The sequence below is a fragment of the Lagenorhynchus albirostris genome, chromosome 3, assembly GCF_949774975.1.
Source record: "Lagenorhynchus albirostris chromosome 3, mLagAlb1.1, whole genome shotgun sequence".
Taxonomy (NCBI): domain Eukaryota; kingdom Metazoa; phylum Chordata; class Mammalia; order Artiodactyla; family Delphinidae; genus Lagenorhynchus; species Lagenorhynchus albirostris.
The window spans coordinates 79,747,192-79,772,330 of NC_083097.1; the positions used below are offsets into that span (position 1 = coordinate 79,747,192).

General features: G+C 33.0%; 1 protein-coding gene across 1 annotated transcript in view; it reads right to left on the minus strand.

The window, feature by feature from the left end:
- The window catches only part of CHD1 (chromodomain helicase DNA binding protein 1), a 74,894-nt gene that overhangs the window by 38,789 nt on the left and 10,966 nt on the right, over positions 1-25,139 (minus strand). Inside the window, exons 3-13 of the mRNA XM_060143328.1 lie at positions 10,139-10,340; positions 8,999-9,103; positions 7,665-7,729; positions 5,582-5,731; positions 5,169-5,443; positions 3,966-4,191; positions 3,680-3,780; positions 3,079-3,257; positions 1,708-1,835; positions 812-1,028; positions 58-147 (exon numbers count right to left, since the gene is read on the minus strand). Coding sequence (XP_059999311.1) covers positions 58-147; positions 812-1,028; positions 1,708-1,835; positions 3,079-3,257; positions 3,680-3,780; positions 3,966-4,191; positions 5,169-5,443; positions 5,582-5,731; positions 7,665-7,729; positions 8,999-9,103; positions 10,139-10,340 — 1,738 coding nt within the window. The remainder of the gene's footprint in view (positions 1-57; positions 148-811; positions 1,029-1,707; positions 1,836-3,078; positions 3,258-3,679; positions 3,781-3,965; positions 4,192-5,168; positions 5,444-5,581; positions 5,732-7,664; positions 7,730-8,998; positions 9,104-10,138; positions 10,341-25,139) is intronic.

The window sequence follows — 25,139 nt, forward strand, 5'->3', positions numbered from 1 at the left end:
CATATGGTAAAGGAAAAACTGATGTATACCAAACAGAGAAACACAGATAATACACACCTTATCCTTCAATAAGATTTCATAAGTTGTTAACAGTATATTAAACTTTAACCGTTTGGTCTGGGGATGCATCCATTCATGAGTTCTTATCTATCAAGAAATTTCAAAGACAATTTTAAGACAAACAGTAAAAAAAAGTATACTGTTACTTGAATATCTAAAATAAAATCCATTCAAAATACACAAAAAACTATGTCTATATGTTTAGGTAATAAAATAATTTTAACTATTCTTTATATAGTCCAACAAGCTACATTGATCTTATCATAAATAAAATATAAATACTCCAGCATATCAAAACCTTCTATAAAAAAAGACACATTTTTAATATACACTTTTTACTGAAGGAAGTTCTCATTTGAAGAAACACAAATGATTTTTTTTTTTTTTTGAGGATGAAATATTATGTCTGGGGTTTGCTTCACAATAACTGGGGGGAAAGTACCATGTAGAGGTACAGATGAAACAAAACTGGCAGGAGTTAAAATTGTGAAGCTGGACCTATGCACATGGTAATTTATTATACTCTTCTGTAGGCTTTCATGTATATTTGAAACTTTCAATAAGGCAGGAAAAAATATATATAAAGTAACACTAAACCAAAAATTAATTTTTATTAAGCCAGTCAAACACGTATTGAATCTTACTGTGTGGCAAGCTTAATGCTAGAAACTAAGACTTTATAAAGACAAATCAAGATGTGTCCTCAAAGACAAGTTTGTCTAAATTTCTAAATTTGTGACGAACAACTTACCATGTTTCTGCTGTTGATGTCACCTAAATAAACCACAGCATTCATTTGAGAAGCCCATGTTTGAATCTCCCTTTGCCAGGAAGTGAGAGTGGAGAGTGGTACTACTAATAGAAAAGGTCCATATAATTGGTGTTCATGAAACAAATAGTTCAGAAATGAGATCGTCTGTATTGTTTTTCCAAGGCCCATTTCATCAGCGAGTATGCAACTATTTCCTCTACAAAGTTAAAAACAAAAATCATGTATGCAATAGATTCAAATTTACAAGAAACCTTTTTACATAATCCATGTACAAGTTTATATGAAGTTAAATAAGATGAATCTGATAGTATTATGTATAATATGCCACTTATATTAACTATAAATAATAAATGTCAAGGCCATTATAATAGTGTAAGAGAAGAGTTTATCATTTTAGACCAGAAGCAGCTAAAAGATTAACAGCATACCTATAATCAGATATGTAGACAAGAACACAACCCATCACAAGTGGTAGAGCCCAGATAAAACTACAGCTATGGTAGTTTTTTAAAAAAATTGCACCTCAGTCACCGCTATTGCCAAGAACAGAGTAGGGGACATAGGAGAGAGGAAAGAAAAATAGAGGCCTAAATGGATATTAGAAATAACTGGAAGAGAAATAGTCCAGAACTACTGTGAAACAGAATGTATACATATTCTGATTTTAATTTCAATAAAAATTTATTTAAATACTGCAACAATCAAAAGGTTCTTTCTTCTTAATATGTAACAAGTACGGTTTATATAATTGGAAATTCAAAGACCTGCATATAAACACCAAAGGGTCTTATTCTTTACATTGGTAGAAATCTTTTCCAAACCCTGTATTTGTAAAATTTTTACCCTCTATAATAGACAATTCAAAATATACTTACTTGACCCAAGAGTGAGCAAGCCAATTTAAACCATTCAGTTGATAATCTCTTAATTCTAATCCCTCATGTCCTCCAATATAGGATGGCTGCTTCTTCAGGGCTACAAATCTTGGCCTTTGTTTTAAAACCTTTAGTAGAAATAAATGTTAATATGAAGAATTCTTAAACATAAGAAATCATATTAAAAGATGAAGATCTTTTATCTTTTACCATAAATTTTAAAATTTCATTTCAAATCATCAAGCCCAGAAATTCCATGACTCAAAATATATCTGAGGATTCAGTCAAAGAAGACTGTTTTCTATTACTGTAACAATGTAAAGTAAAATATTTTGCTCTCTTTTGTGAATAAAATGATAGATAAGTTCTTACTGAAATACTTGGGTCTCACATGTTTCACAAGCAAAAGCTATGTTAAACTCATTCATTTAACCATTGCTCCAGCACTGACCTAGAAATAAACCATAAAACTGGTTTAACTTCCCATTTGATTTCTGATTTCTAAATTACCATTATGAATTTAATTCCATCTTGTAATAAAACAAATTCTAGTAGTACAGACCGCAAACTAATAGTAATTTTAAGTACAAAGATATTATATTAGGCAAGGTAGTCCTGGATACTTTCTTATGGGGACATCCCTCTTTTCCTACCATCACGGAAAATATTGACTACTTTTTAATAAATAAATAAATAAACAAACAAATAAATTTATTTATTTATTTATTTATGGCTGCATTGGGCCTTCATTGCTGTGTGTGGGCTTTCTCTACTTGTGGCAAGCGGGGGCTACTCTTCATTGCGGTGCACGGGCTTCTCATTGTGGTGGCTTCTCTTGTTGTGGAGCACGGGCTCTAGGCACACAGACTTCAGTAGTTGTGGCAGGTGGGCTCAGTAGTTGTGGCTCGCGGGCTCTAGAGCACAGGCTCAGTAGTTGTGGCGCATGGGCTTAGCTGCTCCGTGGCCTGTGGGATCTTCCTGGTCCAGGGCTCGAACCTGTGTCCCCTGCATTGGCAGGCGGATTCTTAACCACTGCACCACCAGGGAAGTCCTTCACTACCTTTTAAATCAAGCATATACATCTAGTTTCCAAGGAATTTTCCCTTTTTGATCTCCCTAACCCACTCCCCACAACTACCACCACCAATTTATTATCTTTCTGATACAGATTCACTCAACAAGGCTAAAAGACAGTGCCACATGTAAGATGGAATAGCAATTACAGGAACATCATTTCCTGTAAGACCTACCATCCAAGCAGTTCTCTCCTTTAGCCTATGTGAAATCAGGATCCAACTCTCTATGTAGGCTTGTAATATTTATGATGCATAAATATATTTTCAATAATTAAAAATGGCAAACAATACTTACTTTGCAGTCTTTAAAAGGAGTAGTTTTTGACTGATTCCTGCTGAAATACTCATCTATGCACGCCTGAAACTTTTTGGAAATGAGAGCTCCATCTTCCCAGCTGCACTCTGAGTACGGAAGGCCCTGCCATTTGCAATAATAATCAGGATAGCCAGCAGCTGACTTTTGATTTGAATGAGCTGTGAGATAAATCAGGTATTTATTTTACTTTTTACACTGAATCTTATCCAAGGAATAATTCTTGGTTAAAAGCTATACAAGTAAAAATTAGCCATCTGATTTACAATGCTCTATTATTATTACTTTTATTTTTATTTTTTTTGTGGTATGCGGGCCTCTCACTGTTGTGGCCCCTCCCATTGCGCAGGCTCAGCGGCCATAGCTCACGGGCCCAGCCACTCCGCGGCATGTGGGATCTTCCCGGACCGGGGCACGAACCCATGTCCCCTGCATCTCAACCACTGCACCACCAGGGAAGCCCCTATTATTACAGTAAGAGCAAGCTACTGTATTTGATGTGTAAGCAGTAAATTTAAGATTTTTTTCAGATGACTTCAAGCATGGAAAGATAAATGTTTAATTAGAATCATTTATTACTAACCAATTATTCGCTCCACTATTTGATACTGCTTATGGAGATCATCTGTAAGTTCTTGCTGGCAATTATAATATTCCACATCTTCTGGAGAAGCATTTTTCAACCTGAAAGATTATTAATCCAAGAACAGACTTAAAAATCTCCCCCAATAACCCATCCCCCAAACACCATCTGTAGCACAAAATCTCCCATTTTGCCACTCATCATGTGAATCAGTTTGAATAATGAAGAAACTGAAAAAGAAATAAAGTTAAGCATCATTAATTTTTAACTCTAATATAAAACATACCATCTTTTTGTTTCCTGATCTTTTTTCTTATAATTATCTAATTTTTTCATTCCTCTAACATTCTGCTGCTTAAGGGTTTCTTCTGTCTCCCAAGTATTGTGGATATGTGACCATCCTTTCCATTTAATTAAATACTGGATCTCTCCTGGTTCCTTGTTTTTTTCAAATCCTGCATTTGGGTCACCATCTGCTTCAACTGCATAGATGGTTGTAGTAGCACCAGTAGCTGAAAAAAAAAGCACAAATACATTCCATATAATTCTGTTATAGAAGCATTTCAACTCAAAAATTCAAGAATATAAATAGAAAAATATATGCTCTTTTAAATAAAAAACAGGGTGTAAGAATTTATGGGAAATTATATTACACATTTATAAAAGAAACTCTGAATTCTAGAACAGAAAGATTATCTAATTTAATTCCCTTGATTTTAAAATTAGAAAAAAAAGGTCAGAAGGACAGCAGCTCACATGAGATCATACAGCAATATATGATAACTGACGACTGAAACATTAATAATTGGAAATTAAAATAACTAAAAATCATCTTTGAAAACTACATTTTCAAAATCACTATGTGGAAAAGATATCTGCACCCCCATGTTCACTGTAGCATTACTTATAATAGCTAAGACACTTTGGAAAGAGCGTAAGTGTCCCTTGACAAATAACTGGATTTAAAAAAACGTGATACATACATATACATATACATGTACATATACATATATTACATATACATATATTACATATACATATAATACATATATTACATATACATATATTAAGACATATTTTAATATATGTCTTAATATATTAAGACATATATTTTAGGTCTTAAAAAAACTGAAAGAAAAAAATGTACGTCAAGGTAATTAAAAAGTAACTTACATATTTGAGACAGAAGAAAGAAGTTTTAAACCAAACCATATGTCAAATTGAAAATACTTTAAAAACAACCATTTATTTAGGCATGGTAACAGAAAAACTCAAACGCACAGGTTAAAAATTCCCTAATATCCGCAACGTATGATGAGATCAAATGGATACTTCCTGGGAAGAAAATATTCAGGCTAAGCAAAGTATATTTTATAGCAAATAAGAAAAAAATCCACCCTCTTGGCTTTCAAAGTTGAAAAACCTTCAAGAAATACTTTAATAAATATTACTGAAACAACCAAAAAATAAATGTTTTTTAAAAAAATACCTCCTTTTCTCCCAATCCGACAATCCATAAACCGTTCTATTGTTTCAAATTCCTCTTCCTCGGGTTGAGGAACATCCTCTCCACAGACTTCAAGTAGGTCATCAGAATCTGTTTTCATTTCTTCGTCTTCCTTATAGCTAATATTGACAGTTGCTTGTCGACGAGAGCTTCTTTTATCATTATCATAGTCTTCTTCATCCTCCTCCTCCTCCTCAGATGAATCAATCTGTCTCTTTTTTTGTCCAATAATCTTTTTTCCATTTTTTGACTTAGATCTAGTGAAGACCAGGGGAGAGAGGTGTTTTACAGAAATACTGGCATAAAAACAAGATTTGAGAAACTGTGAGAAAAAGAACGAATACCTTCTATAACCAACAATTTTCAAAATCAAACCAAGAACATACTATACTTACCTATTTTGAGGTTTTCTACTTCTAACTTTGTTTTTTGGCTCATAATCAGATTCTGTTTCATCACAACTACTTTTATCTCTTTCTTCTTCAGATTCTGAATCTGAACCAGACTGAGATGGAGATCCTGACCCAGACATCTGCCAATCTTCACTGTATGTAAAATATATAAAGGATGTTATTCATACTTATCATATTGCAAATTATGTCTGATAAGATATAAAAATAATCAGGCTAAATTACATTCCAGCTGATATCAAAAATATTGCTTTCACCATTATAAAAATATTCAAATGTCTATAGAATAAGAAAAATGTTAGAAAATATTCTTCATAGATTTCTCCAACTCCATAGTTTTCTGTTAATTATTTAGTTATACCTCAATGAAAGGCAAATTAAGTGGATCTATTTTGATTATTAGTATAGATGAAAACACAGTATGCTAATTTGAAGAGTCACAGTGTTTAATTTTGAAAACCTTGTATAATTATTATACTTGGCATTTCAAAAAGAGATTCTAATCCCTTTAATTTTCTGGAGATTGTGACTTTTAAAAACATACTCTTCAAAAATGGTTTTTAAAATACAACACATTCATCAAGAAGCTTAAAATAAGGTATCAGAAAATGCAAAAACAAACAAAAAATTCCATCTTAACCAACATTCAATTATTACCTTAACTTTATTACTATTTTTAGTCTATTTAATTCCAATTAACATGTAAAGAAAAAAATATTGGATGCACTGTTAATATTCTGCTATAATATAAACTTCAAATGAAAGATACACATTAACTTCTTACATATACACTACATCCTGTCTCACAGCTGCTGTGCTACTCCATTGCTCTGCATGACTTGCATCAATTATGACTGTGTTAAGGGTTACAAAAGCAAGCACACATGATAAAATTTGGTTTATGATAAAAAACATAATAGAGAAGCTAATTTTTTTATCTTGAGATTTTTTTTCAGAGTTTGCACATTAGACAATAGCAATAGCCAGCATATATGAAAGTCTCCGTTTTACATTTTTATAATAAATATTATGATTTTTATATCCAACCAAATCTATCCATCATCCCAAATTACTTTTGTTTTAAAATATTCTTGCTTGCACCCATGCTAAGTTCAGAAATTACTAACTCAGTGGAAGAGTTACAGTTGATGAGACACAGTAGTTGAAAATACACTTAGTAAAACAGAAGACAGATATGAAGAAATCAGCTAGAATGTAGCATAGCAATAAAAGGATAAAAAACATGATACAGTAAGATTCATGGATAGGATGGATGATCCAACAAATATATACAATATATATGATCCAGTAAGACAGATACAATATATATCTATTAACTGTAGTAACAGAGAAGATTTACAGAATGGGAAAGAGAAAATGCCTAGAGATACAATGACTGAATTTTCAGAAACTAGTAAAACTCATGAATCTTCACATTAAAGAAGCATAAAATAAAGTGCATAAAGTGGGATAAATAAATAACAAATCCAAAGCTGGATGCACCAAAGTGAAAGTGCAGAATACCCAAGACAAAGAGAAAAATAAGAGACAAGACAATGGAACAATGAGAAACGAGAGGAAAAAAAACTCAGACCATCTAAAATATCGGAACTGAGATCTGAGGTACTCTTAACACTTCCTGGGTCAAGATCTTTAAGAAATTACAGTGAGTTTCTAAATGAGTTCTACAGAAGAAGTAAATTTCATGTGCAGATAAATAGTAAGGATAGCTATTAACATCAGAATCACCTAAAATCTATCATCTGTTGGTCCCTACACTCCTATATAGGTTTCTCAAGTTATCAAGATTTTCTGATATTGTGACTAAGAAGATCTTTGAAGTTTAAAAATATATAGAGGAGAGGGGTTATAGGAGATAAACAAATGGCACAAAAAACTCAGGTTGTCACAGAAAGATAAAAGTTAAAAATTAATGGTTTAAATTAACCTAATAAAATGCCATGAACCAAGAAGTTCACTTTTGGCAACAATTGTTCATAAAGGAAGAAATACAAAATCATTAGGATTTTCTTGATATAAAAGTAATCAGTTGAACAAAACGGCATACTCTTTATGCTTTTTCCTTTTGACCTCACTTGATGAGTCATCAGAATCTTCACTGCTAGAAGAATCCTGTAGAGAAAAATATATAAAGTTAATGTTATTAATGATTAGAATTTAACCATAATACATTTTTATTACTTTTATTAACTTTTTATTACTTTACTACTTTTATTACTTTTTATTAACATTCACTTTAATAATAAAGGCTCTTTTTTCATGTTATGTTTATACCATTAATTAGCACATAAAGTAATTAATAACATTTTTATTGCAAATATGTAACAGCCAGTGAAATTAGGTAAACATCACAATGCCAGCATTTTGTATAAAATCTTATAATCTATTGGCTCTGGAGACTATTACTGTTGCCTAGTATGGCCTCAAAAAGGAATCCTAATTGTTGGTATGTCAAATTTTCATTTAATATTTTTCTTCCTCATCAGGCAGTTTTTGATATACAAATATCCCCCACTCTTTGAAAGTTCAATTTCTACCACTTCACTTTTACAAAAAACCTTCATTGGTACCTGTTTTCACTAACTGAAAAAAATCCAAAGAGAATTTTTACTTTTACAAAAACCGGCAAAAAGCAAAAACAGCATTCAGCATTTGTTTTGCAGAAAGCTGTTATAGAGGCAGCAAGGATGCGGAGCAGCAAGAACAGCACCTCCAAGCTCCTTCCCTGGGAACTACACTCTGCATCTCAGCACTAGCTGCCATAATTCTGAACTGTGTCTGTGAGCATCTGTGCTTTATCTCCGTTTATTCTGCACAACAGTTAGCAAGATGTGTCCTAAGGAAACAGCTTCTTTGCTTTACACCATTTGGATTAGGAAAGGAACACTCTACTTTTGGATAGTTGGGGAAACCTACAGTTCTTCCTGAATGTCTTTGTGCAAACATACCTGCATGTGTGCTCATGTGCACACAGGAACTACACTGTTTACAGTTGCAGCCTATTCTTTTAAAAACATGTTGAGAATTCTCTTATTAATGTTCTGTACAAATATGATCTAACAGTATGGTATTTCTTCATATATGTGAGTGCATACGTGTGTGTTTGTGTATGTGTATTTTCCTAGTATTCATATTTAGTTTATTCTAGTTTTGCTGTGATGAGCAAATGCACACAAATTTCTGTTGTTTGTTTTAGAAACAAGAGGAAATTTGGATAAAAATATGTCTACATTTCAAGGCTATTGATACACATATTTAAATTTAGTTATTTTCCTATCCTTTTAAAACCCTTACTGTTTCTAGTAATTTCATAAATAGCTACCTAAATGATTACATATCATGTCTACTTTTCAGATAAGAGTTTTCACAATGAAAACTCACCTCTTCTGATCCACTATTAGATGAAGCTTGATGTTGCTGCTGCTGCTGCTTCTTGAGCATTGCAGATCTCTGAACAGCCAGAATACTAGGGCTAGATTTCCAAAACTATAATAGAAATATAAACAAGTGAAGAACAAAGTTTTGAGAAAACTGGAAAAAGGTTAATTTATTGAAAAGTAGTACCAACATTTTCACTGCCTCCAAATAATAAATTAAGACTATTTTTCTTACATTATACATAATACAATATTACTGCAATATAATTAAAATAAAATGCTGAGCTTTAGTTGTATATAAATAATTTATGGTGTTTTGAGTTTCACAGACAATCAATCAATATGTTCTTTGGTATTAAGATTATTATTTTCAAAAAAGATGTGATAATATACGACACCAGTGCTACTCAAAGTGCGGCTGCTATTTTTTTTAATTGGTGTGAGATGAAGATGAAGAGCTTGAGTCAGAATGCAAATCAACTAAGCACAGTTTTAGTTCAACTGACTTTTTGTTTTTGTTTGTTTTTGGTAGCAAGACTTCCTGAATGAAGGAAGATGTATGTATATTCTGGCCCAAGCATCTTATCATGACTGGTATTCTAAGTAACACTACTGTACACTATTCTGAGGTATAGACAAGTTTTAGTAAATCTTGTAATAGCCTTTTTTAAACAGAATGGCCCTTAGCCGATTCTACCATGTATCTTCAAGGAAGCAGAGTTCTATTAAAGTCTCCTATTTGCAATAAAGTATCTCCTCTGAAGATCTTAAAAGTAGAGATCACACTGTAAGATTAACAAAAAGACCTCACAAGGCCTTACATTTTTATCCATGAGACAATGAATGTTTATGCAACAATTTCTGCCTCAAAAAGAGAAAGTTTTGTATGTGTTCATTTTTATATGTGTTACAAAGTTTTGTATAGTTACAAAGTTTTGTATGTGTTCATATAGTTACAGACTGCTTCTCTTCCAAGCCAGTCCACAGATACTGAACCACAAGCTTGAGAATCACTTAAAGTGTATTTTAATATGTGAAATCAACATTTTCTAAAAGCTAGATTAAGAATGCTCTAAACTAAAGCTATAAATTTTCCCAAAGTAATACAAGAAATCTACCTTTCATTGGATAGTTTATTTATTACCTCAGCTCCATCAACTTTCGGTGGTTTTGCTTGAACTTTATTTTCTCGGGAATTGTCTGACTCAGACTCTGACTGACTGCCCGATTCAGATCCAGAGTCAGAGTCACTGCTACCTGACTGGCTACTGCTTCCATCACTACTGCTTCCAGAACTTGAACCAGATCCAGAGCCTGACGCTGACCCAGAATCATCATCCGACTGGCTACAATTAGAAAATAAACAGATTTCAAACAAAATTCGTTAAAAAATTTAGTTTTTCTTAACTCAGCAAAAAGCCCCAAATCATTAAACCTTGTTTAGTTCATATGTCAACTGTCTATAACCAAACAAATAGAAAAGGAATTAATGTTAATCTCTGGTAATAACTGACATACTAGATAGATTTAGTACAGTTTGGGATAAAACACAAGCAATCAGATCACAATCTTCCTGCAAGATAATGAACAAAACCTACCAAGTACAGAATCCTGGGCTAGAAAGTTGGGAAAACAAAAAGTTTAAGCCGCAGTCCCTATCTTTAAAAGGCTATTTGATGTAGTAAACATAAAGAATGAATTCTGTGAAGAAAAGGTTAAATGTGTTAAAAATTCTCATAGCAAAAGGTAGAAAACAAATTAATTTACAGTTTCAACTTGTTTTCAGGTTTACATTTTATGTTCTATCATCTCAGGGGAATGTAAATTATTACCACTAAACTATGATAAAATACAATTTACTAAAAAATAAGATCAGTAATTGCTTCTCTGAGAAAATTATTGAATCTTTTATGGTTCCTTAGTAATAAATCTGAAATAGAAAATTCTCAAATCTTTCCTAGCCTCTATACACACACATGTGAAAGCAATTAATAGTTCAATGAGAATATCTCATTCTCCAGTACTTATTTTCAGTCCAAAGTAGTCTAGAGATGGTCTGTACTAAATAAATGATTGTATAAATTACTATTATCCAAAAGGCCATTTGTTCACTTGGTGTTTCCATTTGAATTGTTGAAAACCAGGGCATTAAATTTTTGAAATACATGGTAGACTCAGCTTTTGATGTAATTTCATCTGGCTTCATGAGAAACAACCAGTAATATAATATACACCAACACACAGCAAAACTCAAGCTTCATGTTCTCTTGCTGTAATTTTCAGAAATACCACCAGATGGAGGTATTACTCTAAGAAAATCCTGCAATATCAAAAAGTAATCCCTTCCTAAAAGTAATTTCTCCTTTTCGAGAGCGAGAAGTTTCTACATGGAAACACAGACATAAAAGTTTTCAAGAAGACTTTTGATTCCAAAAGTTAGATATAAATTAAAATGCTTAAGGTGTGAACAAACATATGCCTATTTTTAAAATCTGGGAATCTAGTGGAATATATGTTTTTCTACATTTCTGCCACAATTTCTACCCTCTAGACACCTGGTTCAAGAACAGCATAGTGTCTTTTAATTAAAAAACAAAAACAAAATTTACCATACTGTATTTTACTTGGATCCCTTGAAATTTCAACAAGAATATCAGAGGAGATATTTTTCCTGACACAATTTTATTTTTCCTTTAACTCACTAGGCAAGAGACATTTTTCATTTATTCAATAAACCTTACTGAGAACTTTCATTCGTTAGGCACTGGGAAGACTGAGATGAGACAAAGTCCTTACCATTAAAAGAACTTCTAACCTGTTATGGAGAGACAGTCATGTCAACCAATAAATACCACTCTGGGCATATTTAAGATAACTGAACTAGGAGTATGCACAACACTGAAGATACAAACAAGTCAGGTACAGTAATCGGGGAACATTTAAAGAAAGTGAAGATGAACTAATCCCTTAGGAAAGAAGAATTAAGCAGAGGGGTATCATTTTAACTGCTTACAAGCTTCTTGAGGGTACTGTTTATTTTTCCCAGCATACCTTACACAGGTGGGCGCTCAGTAAATACCTGAAAAGTAAATGGACGGATGATTGAATTTGGGAACTATCATGAGCCTATATTATTAATTATATCTTGATTAGTCATGAAGTAGCTAGTCAAAATTCCTTGTTAATAAATCAAAATTCTTAAGTGAATGTAGGAATCTTCCTTTCATACTCTCTAGGCAAAAGTTGGCTGGAGATAAGCTAACAGCCTGAGCCTAGACTACTCTAAAGGCATATGTTTATTATTAGAATGTCTTCACCTTAGGTATTAAAAGTATAAAGTATTTATTTTATTTAGTTGTTTATAGCAGGATTAAGAATAGACAAAGAATTAGTAAGGAATGTTTTACATACTTCCATAGAATGAACTACAGGATATATAGTTAGGTAAAAAGAGCAAGATACAAAAGTGTTTATAGTATGTTTCCTTTGTATATGAAGGGGGAAATGTTTACACATAGTTGCTTATGCTTCTGAAAAAAGCAATAATGACAGCATAAAACAATTAAATTAAAAATGGTTACCTACAAAGGGAGGGGAAGAAGAAAGTAGAGGGAAAAAGGATTGAAATGAGTTGTCAGTTTCTGAACCATGTAAATGCTTTACATAATTTATTTTAAAAGGAAATCCTAACAATTGAGAGAAAATATATATAGGTTCGGGGGCGGGGGGAGAATCTATATTCAGACATAAAATTCTGAGCGAAAATAGGTGAAAAGCCTCTCCCTAATGAAGTAATTCTATTTCAGCCCACTGCTGCATATGCTCTTTCTAGACAGCCACTGCTCATAATGCTCTTTCTAGAATAAAAATTAAACATGGCCTAACTTGAGAAGTTTTCAGTGTTTCTGTAACAAAGGTCAAACACCTATGAGGTGCAGGAATTTGTCTCTGCCAACCTATCTCCAGCCACTTTCCCACATAAACCCTTAGTTTTAGTGATAGCAAACTACTTGTAATTCTCTGAGAGCGAGTTTCTCTTCCCACTTCCTGCTTTTGCATAATTACTTCCCTTTTTTTTCCCCCACTATATAATTTCTACTTGAGCCTCACTTCATGGGTACTTCTCCAACAAATCTCTCTTGACTCCAACATTAAATCACCTGAACATTAAATCAGGCTTACCTCAGCATTCCCACAGCATCCTGTACCTATTACTATCTTGCCACACAGCATATAATAATCACTGTAGTTTTCTTTTGTTTTTTGGTATCCTACCTTTGGTATTCTACCATATGTTCCTGGAATTCTTACTTGTTCTTTGTATGCTGAGCACTAAATGAAGGGCTCAATATATGTTTGGTGGGTGGATAAATGTATACATAAGCAAACAAATCAAAGATATATATGGATACAACGTCTTACATAAAATTCACAAACTGAGTTTGACTATAAAAAATATTTCTAAGCTCCAATTAACATTTTATTTATTTAGGTAGTAATCAATAGCACTGATTTTTTAATACAACATAAGTATCTGTATACCATTTAAGAGTTATTACTTATATTAAATCTCACTAGCCCAACAGTAATAAGGTGGTAGATTATTAAAAAAATAAAAACACTGAATTCTTTTCCTCATCTTTCTCAATTTACCAAAAAAAAAAACACCCACCATCATGTTTATGGGTACTTTGATAAAATTATAGTTTTCTTAGGGTAAATTAAGTAGAAATACAACATTTAAACATAAAATAGCAATTCAAATTAAAGTTTCTTTTCAAGCTTGTTTCTATGCTCAATTTCAAATATAAACAAGAGTAATATAATGAATTACCATTTATCTAACAACCAGCTTCGCAATTAACAACTCATACCAATCTTGTTTCAAATAATCCAGCTTCCCACAAACACACAATCTCAAACATGTTAAAATTTCATCCATAAATACTTTAGTACTCATATGTAAAAACAAACAACAAAAAAACTCCTATTTTTAAACACCCACAAAATGAGTATCATTTTTAAAACAAAATCACTTATTCCTTAATGTTAAATATGATATTATTATTAAATAGTATTAAATATCCAGTTTAGTTTATCTCTTTAGTTGATTTTGTTTCTTCATGGACTGGAAATCCAAACACAGTTCATATACTGCAACTGAATCACATATTTCTTAAGTCTCTTTCATTAACCTGACAGTTCCCTCTCCTTTTTTTTTTCCCCTTGCAATTTATTTTGTAGAATAAGTTAGGCAGTTTTTCCTGCAGACATTTCCTGCTTTCCAGATTTTACTGACTGCATCTCTGTGGTATTATTTCACAGATTTTTCTGTCCCTTGTATTTCTTGTAAACTGTTGGATCTAGAGGCTCAGATTTAAATTCAGTTCTTCTTGACAAGAATGTATTTTAAGAGTTGTTGTGGACTTCTATTAGAAAAAACAATGTTTGGTTGTCTCTTTTTGTATGAGGTTGTTTGATCTGTGTGTGCAGGTTATTTTCAGCCTTATCCTTCCATTATACAGTTCCTCATAACCCCTACAGGGAATTCATCCACTATTTATTTAGAGGCAGTAAAATGGTGATATTATATCATTCTTTATTTACCCATTATATCATTTCTTCACTAGTAGGTGGAATACTTCTTCTATAAGGAGAAAATTTCCCTCACCATATTTGTTAACTTTGAGGTACAGTTCATATAGGAAATGCACTTACATTTCTTTTCCTTCTTTTCCAGCTTTCAAAATGAGTTAAATTGCTAGCATCCTTTCAAAGTAAGTAGACCAGTAATTTTCTAAGTCTCATTATGAACTCATGGATTTGAAGTTATTTGATGAGTTTTAACAATCCATTATCATTGTTAATGCCCAAATTGTCCCCTCTTTAGCGAACAGGAAACCCTTTACTACTTCCTAAATCCTTTTCACAAGACCTCAAGTCGTCTTTGATAGCTTCCTCACTTTCTGGTCTGATGAGATGAACCACGCTCATCTTATATATTTCTTGCCTCAGACTGTAACTCAGGCATTTCATCAAAAAGCCCTGCTTCTGTTTAAGCTGGAAATTAAATTGCAATCTGAGTACTAGGTGAGCCTATTACTACTGGATTGGTTATTGTTTTTAAGATATTTTTTTAATAAGATGAGCTAGGATACGTGTATTTTTAGAGACAATGAATTAAGAATTTACACTGTAATTCCAAGTCAAATTTGTAGGTTTTTTACTTCTCTGATTTTATATTTATACCATCACTTGGGTTGAGTTTCTTGGTTCCAAATGACACTAATAAAATTATTTATTTGCTTTATCTTAGAATATACATAACAGTTTCAAAATAGCAATAACATTGATTAACAATGTTAATTAAAAGTTAAGACGTCTTAACTTTTAGTTAAGACGTCTTAACTAAAAGTTAAGATTTCTTCACAATTCTCCTTGGCCTTCAGGGAATACTCACCCCTACTATCAAATTACTGCTTTGAAGCCAACTAAAATAGTGATATTTTATTAGTGATATTAGTTTTGATCACCAAACTTCTGTATGATCACTAATTTTGTTTAATTAGGGTCATTTGCTTTTTTTTCATTTTTAGGAACTGCTTTTTATTCACTTTGACCTAATGTTGCTTTATTATTTACTTGGATCCAACCTGAGCTACCAAAGTTATCATCAAAATCCAGCTTCCATCCTTGTCTCCTCTACACCATGACCTCTCTCCCCCTCTCTCCCCCTTCAGAAATTATTTTTTTAAGTTTTTCACTTATTTTCCCTTTTTCAATATAAGCAAATTATGAGTAAGAGTATATGTATATTCCCTTTTCACAAATGATCATTAGCATATTTAGAATCTTATATAAATGTCATATTATACACACATTGTATCCTGGAGGTCATTCCATAGCAGTGTAGGGATACAGTCCCCTTTCCTTCATGCAACTGCATATACTCCATTTTGTAGATACACCATAGTTTCAACCTGTCCCTCAAAGATGATCCAGTCTTTTGATACCACAATGATACAAAAAAATGACCCTCTGCATATCTTTTTTGTATTTATGGCAGTGTATCTTATTTGCTATTTATCAACCAATGTAAATATATCCCCTTTGAAATTTTAAATTTACAATCACCTAGCACCCAGGTCTTGATTCCTAAATACAAATCCACACTTAAGTAAACTAGAAGTCCTTTGAGAAATGGCAGATTCTAAGGCTGGGACAGGGAAGGCACCGGATGAACCTAAACAAGCTTGCTGTGCCAAAAAGCAAAATACTAAAGAGAAAAGAAGAAAAAACAGGATATGGGAGCCAACTTGAAGGGGCTTCCATCAGCTCAATCTGATTTGAGCATCAAAACAGACAGTTAAGGATTATTACCTAGTAAATAAAACAGGAATCCTCAAGTCCATGCTTATGATAGGTAGGTAGGTAGAAAGACAGACAGACAGATGGCAGATGACAGGCTGAAAGAATTCTGAATGCCAACTGGTAAATGTGGACAGAGTGGCAGTGTTAGAAAATTACCATTTTGCAATCATCATAGAAAACACTGGTTCAGGCAAAAATCATCAAAAGATGCTAAATCTAGGGGGAGAGTTTGATGAGTAAGATATTTACACAGTCTCAAAGTATCTTCTCACAAATTGCTTATTAGCTGTATTAATGGATAAATTAGAAACTACAGTGGAAAAACCAGATATCACCCTGTCCTGGTGATCAAAACTAATATCACCAATAGGGACAGACAGACATTATGAGCCTCCAGATTTGATACCTTTGTGAAAGACATATCATCACTCACACCGTCCTCCAGCCAGGGGATGCAGAGTGCAGGGGATATATAAATTGCATCAAATCATAAGTAAACATAAGACAAACCTAAATTGAGAAATATATTCTATAAAATAACTAGCCTATAGCCTTCAAAATGCTAATGTCATGAAAGACAAAGAAAGAGGAATTGTTTCAGATTAAAGGAGATTAAAGAGACATGACAGCCAAATCCAATTTTAGACTGAACCCTGTACTGAAAGATGACTGGGATGATTGACCAAACTGGAATACAGAATAAAGATTAAAGTATTATATTAACGTAAATTTTCCTGAATATAATAACTATACAGGGCTTATATAAGGGAATTCCTTGGTTCTTAAAGATATATATACTGAAGTTTTAAAAGCATAAATGGATATGATTTTTGCAACCTACTCTCAAATTATTCAGGAAAAATAAATACATATTACATAAATATCATGTATATAAACATATATGTATAAAAAGAAAGAATAAAAGGGAAATGTGGCAAAAAGCTAAAAATCAGTGCATCCAGGCAGAAGCATATTACAGGAACTATTCTTGCAACTTTTCTGTAATTTGAAATTCTTACAACTTTTCTGTAATTTGAAGTTAATTCAAAATTGAAATGTTAATAAACAAAAATAACTTTTTCCAATACCACAAGATTGTGTCACTAATATTCAATATTGTGGTATCTCATATTCAAGTAGTAAAAGGTACAAAGATGAGGAAATTTTAAAGCTGCAAAAGTCAAATGCATATGAAACAGGCAAGTAAGTAAACATTCAGTGGCATGAAAAATAAAATATCTAATATTCAGCCAATAAAATGGCCAAGCTGAATAGGTAAAAATATAAGAACTGCATAAAGCTTTTCCTTAAGAGATATGGAAAGATAAAAACACTAAGGAAGGGAAATTAAAGACCAGCTGTATGTAACAGCTGCCTCAGAAACTGCTGGTCACCCAACTCAGTATGTCTTCTTTTCCTTAGTAACAGAAATCCCAATGTTATGGTCTACAAAGTATAAAAAAGTGTACAGCAAAAACTCCTTGCAGCTAAAGTATGGCTATTAGCTAAAAGTTCTGACAAATGAAACATAAGCAGAAATGTTGGGTTGTACTTCCCAGAAGGCTACTCAACCAGGCTGACTCAGCCAGGAGATGCTCCCTTTTTTGGCCCTTCTGATTTGCCTTCAAAATTTCCAGCTGTCTGACAGTAGGAAAAGTACTCAAAATTCACATTTGCAAGGTTCTTTTAGTATAAAAGCCAATATTCTTTTCCAGTATTCCCAAGGTTATGGTAAGTGAATGTTCTTAATAACCTGAGTGACCATGAAAAATTAATATTCTGTTCAGTAAGACATTAAATCCATTTTTAAATTGTTTTATTCAAGTTAAGTTTTTAGGAGCTTTAGTGCAGCTATCATCAATGGTTTACTTCCTCATGAGTTCCACATAACTAAAATGTTATGATTCTCTGTATGTATGGATTGGCTCTGAGAAATGCTTTTCAAATTCTAACAAACATCAAGATGACCATCCCTCTCCAAGTTTTCAATTACATATGCCTTGGCCCCATCTCATAGCCTCTGGTGAAGCTAGTACCTTGAGGAGTTTTAATGACTCACTTCTGTTCTTGGGATAAAATGACTAAAATCTGATCTCTGCCTACCTCTCCAATTTATCTTAAATGTCTCTATTCTGCACCCTAGTCTCACTAACCTCCTTTAGCCCTTGAATTTGCCATGCTTTCTCACCTCATAGCCTTGGTATGAAGCAATTCTCCCTACCTGGAAAACTTGTTAATCTTCATCCCACCTTCTTCCCTAGTTCTAGACCTTTTCCCCCAGACTACATTAGACATCTAGCATGGTATCTGGCACTTAGTGTATGCTTAACATAAACTAGTATGAGCACAGGGGTGTTTTACTTAACAACTGTATCCCTACTTTCTAGCACTCTACCTGACATATTCTGAAAATATATTTGTGAATTAATAAATGGCTAATACTACCTCCTCATTACTTTTATTCAAAAACACCATAAGCCTAAATCTTCCACAGAAATTTTCTTGTTCTTACTCCTGGTTTCTCTGCCTCTACTTTTCTCTTTTGGGTTTTTTCTTCCTCCAAGTCATCTAACTTAAAACTGTTTTGGAGAAAATAATTTTAAGAAGAAATTTTTTCTTCCTTTTTTTTTTATTTTGAAGAATCAGACGATCTGAAAACACCAGGTCCACTTCCCACATGGTCACAATTGTCTATATCTAAGTAGCACTGGTTCCTTTTGATGAAGGATATGACCTCCAATTCACCAGTCACCTCCCCTAAACAAATGTCTTATACCTGGACAGCTTCATTCATTTATGTTATCCGTTTGGCCCTTATGGCTCCTTTTCTCATTTATACTCCAATTAAGACAAAATTTTTAATCTCTTTATAGCTTTCAAAATATTTTGGTAAAACGAATTCCATTTTATCCTCACCACCAAAAAATGTCCTTGAAGGCACATATAGGGAGACTTCATAAACTGTCTTCAGAGAAGACAACCCTTCTAAGGTCCCAGTAAGGAGACTTAATTCTGTAGTCAAATACTAAGTTCCAGTCCCAATCCCAGCACCCTGTCCAGAGGGCCCCTTCCAAATACCCTACGTTGCCCTGTCTGCTCAGAGCTTACTGCTCTGACTTTGAGTTCCGTTCTGTTCCTGGCACATCAAAGTTTTCTCTAAAGTTCAGCTGCACATCTACTTTTTTTTCCTTTGCTCTATATTATTTAGCATTTTCACGTGTTTGTGGGTAGGAAGTGCTTCAGGGTGAGAGTCTATGTTAGCTCAGCCCAGCCTATAACAGAATTGTAAGACCTCCTTTCTCTATACTCAACTTTCCACTCTTATCTGTCCTTTGAACTAAAGAAAACACTACTATCTATACTGAGTACTTGAAAATGATGTACTCTCAAGTGAATAAACAAAGATTCTTCTACGTTACAGGAAAAACATGCTTTTTTTAATCACAGGAATTGGAAACTAGCCTGCAATGGAACATAAAGAAAGAATGAATAAAATAATGACCTTCTAAGAAAGTGGTAGCAACGGACAGCTGCTTTCCTTACCACCAGATCGCCAACAGAAGAAACTGGCCCTGATAAATCTTGGAATAGATTGAAAAGTCAAAAGAAAGTAATACTGAAGTGGGTGTAGAAGTACTGAGGAGGAATGAAAGGAACATCTCAAAACAGTAGCACTAACGAAGAAGAAAAAAACACTGTATTTAAACATCATATGTAAGTTAGACTACCTTTATCAAAGGCTTAAATCGACGATTTCATTTTAAAAACATATCCATTTGTTTACTTCTTTACTTCCTAATATGTAAAGATTTTCTTTCTAATATATCACATTTCCGTAATTTTTCTTTCCTTTTTTTAAACTGGTAGAATTTAGATGAATTAGACTCTGGAGAAGAGGAGGGGAAGAGAAGTTATAGGGTACATTGATAAAAGGTAAACTGATTTTATTATAATAGAGGCTTGTGTGCCTGATAATTACAGTAATAATTTATTTATTATATTACAATAAATAGAACTGTATTTGCAATCAAAGAACTGTATTTACTGTTCTAAAGAACAAGCATATTGCACTAAATTCTCACTTTACGCCTTGCTCCCTTCCTCCTTAACTACTGCTTAATTGTCAATGCCATTCAAAAGGACTTCTTTGAGGGAGTTTTTGAAAGAATTTTTTGACAGACATTTGTGGGGAAATTCGGGACTAACTTGATGGTGTTCTGAAATTCAACTGACTTATTTTCTCCTCGCCTCCTAGCCCTTTTGTCTCATTATATGTATATATTTACACCCATTAGATAAGCCTCAGGTTTCTACCACATGGAAATAATAAACATACTTAAGGATTACTGTGAAGATTTAAAAAAATGTAAAGCATATTATCTGACATATACTAGGAGCTCAATATTAATAGCTATTAGAATTTTAAAAACTGATTTTTTTCTCCTGAGTTCAAGATCAGAATCATTACTTCAAAATTTGTGTTAGGTGTTCTTTGGACTGTCATAAGTATAAATATATAAAATGTCTATGAATAAAACCTGTAGAAATACTAACATTTTCAAAACTAATAAAAAAAAGGAAGACATGGTGATTACTAACAGGTGCTATGTGCCAAACACTGGGTTCTCATCTAATCCTTTCATTTTCATATAATAAATAAACAAACTGAGGTTCAGAGAAGGCTAAGTGAAGAAAACAAACACTAATATTATGAAGAATTGAAAGAAAATTCAGAAAAATGAAAGCCACTAATTTCTTAGGATGATAGGAGTGATTTATTTTTAATTTCCCTTGATGTTGTGCCATATGAATGTTGTCTACTTGCCCCTCCCCACTCACCCAGTATCCACTGTGCTTGCCCTTTGGTATTACATAAGTGGCACTCCAGTTTTAAATGGCACATGCCAACCCAGCTAAAGATTAGATTTCCCAGCATCTCTTTCAGCTAGGTGTGGCCATGTGAACAGGTTTTGGCCAATGGATTATGGCTAGAAGTGATGTGAAATTTCTACATCTTCGTCTTAAACATTAACTGGCTTGCCTTAAATCCTCCCCATTTCCATTTTCTTCCTGTTGACTGAAGATGGCAACCACTGGAGCAATAGAAGCCACATGTTACAGATAACAAAGCTGTCCTGCTAGCCAGAGTACCTGGATAACCTCAAGAGGTAGAGCTCACTTACCTGATAATGAAATGAAGTAACTATTTTTGAGACCCTGTGTTTTGAGGACTCTAGTATATATGGCACCTTATTTGGTTCTCTAACTGATATGCTATAATAATGTTTTTGCAATAAACACTTTTGAAATAACAAGTTTTATACATATGTAATTTGAATTTGTTTGCTCATCTCTTCAACTAACAAGTATTGAACAAGAGTTTCTAGCAGGGACAAAATGCCATGGGAAAAGTAAAACTTGTGAGAATCAAAGATATAAGGATGATGATTAAAAAAAAGGAAAAAAAGACATAAGGATGGATCTGTTGTTGATTGAGGAACCGGAGGTAGGGCAAATGAAATTAGGCACAAGGCTTCATGGAGGGAGTAATTTTAGAGCTGGGTATTGGTGTATTCCCCACACTTTCCCTCTAGAAAACACTTCTTCTCTGAGGCAACTGATAAAACTTCTCACTCTTTAAGATTACTCAAAAATATCCTATCCTTCATGTAACTTTCCCCAGTTTCTCTAGGGACAGGTCATTGTTCCAGCCCATGTGTTCACAATATTTTGCTCATATGTTACTAATAATTCCTTCACAATATTACAAATTATGCTTATACATGTATCTCTCTTCTAACTACATCCTGGAATTCATTAACTTGGGGCCTTTAGTTATTTTTATAGACCATTATCCACTTCAACAGGGCTAGAGAAACAATATGGAAATTAGCAGGTACTGAGTACTTACAATTAAAAAAAAATACAAATTAGTGGTCAAAGGCAATGGCTTTTAAACTTTTTGGATGACTTAAATAATAAATACATTTTATATCATGATGTAGTATACACATGCACACATGTAACAAAAGTTTGATGAAGTAATACTCTACAAAAGGAACACTATTAGTTTACATTATTCTCTTTCATTAAAAAAAATTCAGTTATGGTCCTCTAAGGTGTTGCAACTCACTATTTAAAATATATTAGCATAGAAGCAGTCACTTAGAAAATGAGAAGGGTTCAGCTAGATGATAACTAAGATCAGATCACCTTCAAATTCTATAAAATTACACTGTATTAAAATTTGTTATCCTTATCTTTCACTACAGGCTATAAAATAACTATCAAAGGTTTGAGAAAATCTGGAAAGTATTCATCCTCATGGGTCTGAAAACCAGTTACTGCCTTTGTTAGGAACTAAAGAACACACACAACAGCTCCTTCTAGCATTCTAAATTACCAATCCAATGCAAAATTCTATCATAAACTCTTCTTAAAGTACAGTATTATTCTTAAAGTCTCTAACTGAATAAATGAGAATAAAACTGCTAGAAATAGATGCTAAGAAAGGTAACATTTAGCAAGACTAATTTCAAAGATGACTGGGTTTAGTCATGCTGAATCTGAGGCAAAGGCAGTAAACTCAAAAGTTTCTCTAATAAGCATTCAGGGAATCAGATGAGAAATAAGGACTATGTATACATACACTTCAAAGTCACTTAACAAGTTTCATAAAACATGTATGAAATTTGTTATAATATCTATGATATGATAAAACCCTCTAATTCTATTATTTATAATTATAACAAGTAGGCAAAACTTAACGTTTATATTTTTTCCCCATTAGTGTTACCTATCATGTGAAGTCTAACACATGTAGAAATTATATAATGTTTCAAAACAATCCACAAAGTAATTGAGGGAAGGAGTAGTAGGTAGGATTTACAGATTAAACTAGATTGACCATGAGATGAAATATGTTGAAACTAGATGACATATACACGAGGGTTCACTTTATTATCGTCACTACTTTTGCATATGTTTGAAATTATCCACAATCTTAAAATTAGCACAAAGAATAAAATAAATGTCTACATTTAAAAGTTCAATCTTTAAAAGATTAATCATTTGATTAATTTGCTTTTTTAAAAAGGTTTTAAAAATACTTATATGCTTTTAAATTACTTTAATGAATACTCTAACAAGAAAACAAAGTTCCCAGCGCTATATATTTTACTTTCTAACAAAATTATTTGTAATTTGGTATTCATCACAGTCTGCAGATACCCATGAGAGTGTGCTGCACATAAGAACCTGCATCTACCATGTCATTTAGTGAAAAAAGAAGTGAAATGATCAATGTAGTACAGTATGACTGAGATAAACTACTGCACACTAGGTCAAACCTTTGGTATAAAATACATGCTAAAACTGGAATAAGGAGATTATTTACATTTTCAGCTCTCATGTACCCCTAATTGTAATTCTTTTCTTATAAAATTTCCTTTCAGATCAAACTTCTTCCTTTTATTAATGTAATTCAGGATTTAGTAATTTAGAACTGGAAATACTATAGTATTTGCATCAGATGGCAATCATCATATTATAATCTACCTCAAGCACAAAAACAAGAACAGCCTTCTTTGAGGGAATTTAGACTAACTCCACTCTTCCAATGGCCCCAATCCTTTACATATAAACTCTTCAGCATAATGTATTGCCTTCTAACCTCATTTTTCCTCAGTATAAAAAATTATTCTTTGCTTTTTGCCTAAGCCTGTCAAAACACCTCACCACCATAAAAGCCACATTACAAGGACTTTTAACATGCGTAAAATTTAAGGCTACCAGAGGTTTTAAATGATCTCGCAAAAACAAACAAAAAAAGCACAAAATTTCATTCTGATATTGGGTTTGATATAGAGATTAACCATCTGTCTTATGATCAAACTTCCTTGTCTCCTACCTTTGAACTGCTGCAGACTGTATCTCTCTGTATTTACCATACCCACCTGATACTCAGACATTAAAGGTTTAGGTCTCTTTCTTGATTTTAAGTTTTAGAGAATAATCTCAAATTTTAGCATCTTATGATATTCATTACATAGTAGTTGCTCAATCATCTAAATAACTATCTGAGAACAGAGAAGTGTTATTTCTAAAAGCAGTGAGATGTGAAACAGCTAATGAAAATGGTTTTCATTGAGAAAAGTGCTCCCCACTATTTTTGTGCCTTATGCCACAGCTCTGATAGATACTGTAGACAGTGGATCCCATAAGCCAGTACTGTTTAGCCAGAACTTTGTGGGTCTCTGTATTTTAACCTCAATAACTGAAATCTCAATCTATCCACACCAAAGCAACTTTCAAATTCAATTTAACATTTATTTAAAGTTGACTTCTTAGCAGTCACCTGATATCACAATGACAGATAATATACTAATTATAAACAGCAATTTTCTCAGTCATTAATACACAAGAACTTGATTCTGGTACAAGAGATTCCTAGAGTCTCTCTCTGAAACCAGTGGGTCTGACCAGTCCATTCACATGGGTAGTATCCTCTCCCATTAGTATCTCTTAATACACGTAGTGTTTATTCAGCTATGCTTCCTTTTTTCCTCCTTCCTCCACCTGGGACTAAACCATCCAAAATTTCAGTATGACACTAAACAAACCTCAGGGTAAAGAACTGCAAAACTAAGATGTCCAACACATTCTCTGCACTAGGGAACTTGTACTTCTTTTACTGGGGGACTATGAATCCTGTGAAAACCTTCCTCTCCATCATGTTTCTCAATATACACCATTTGTTCTTCTTTTCTTTCCAA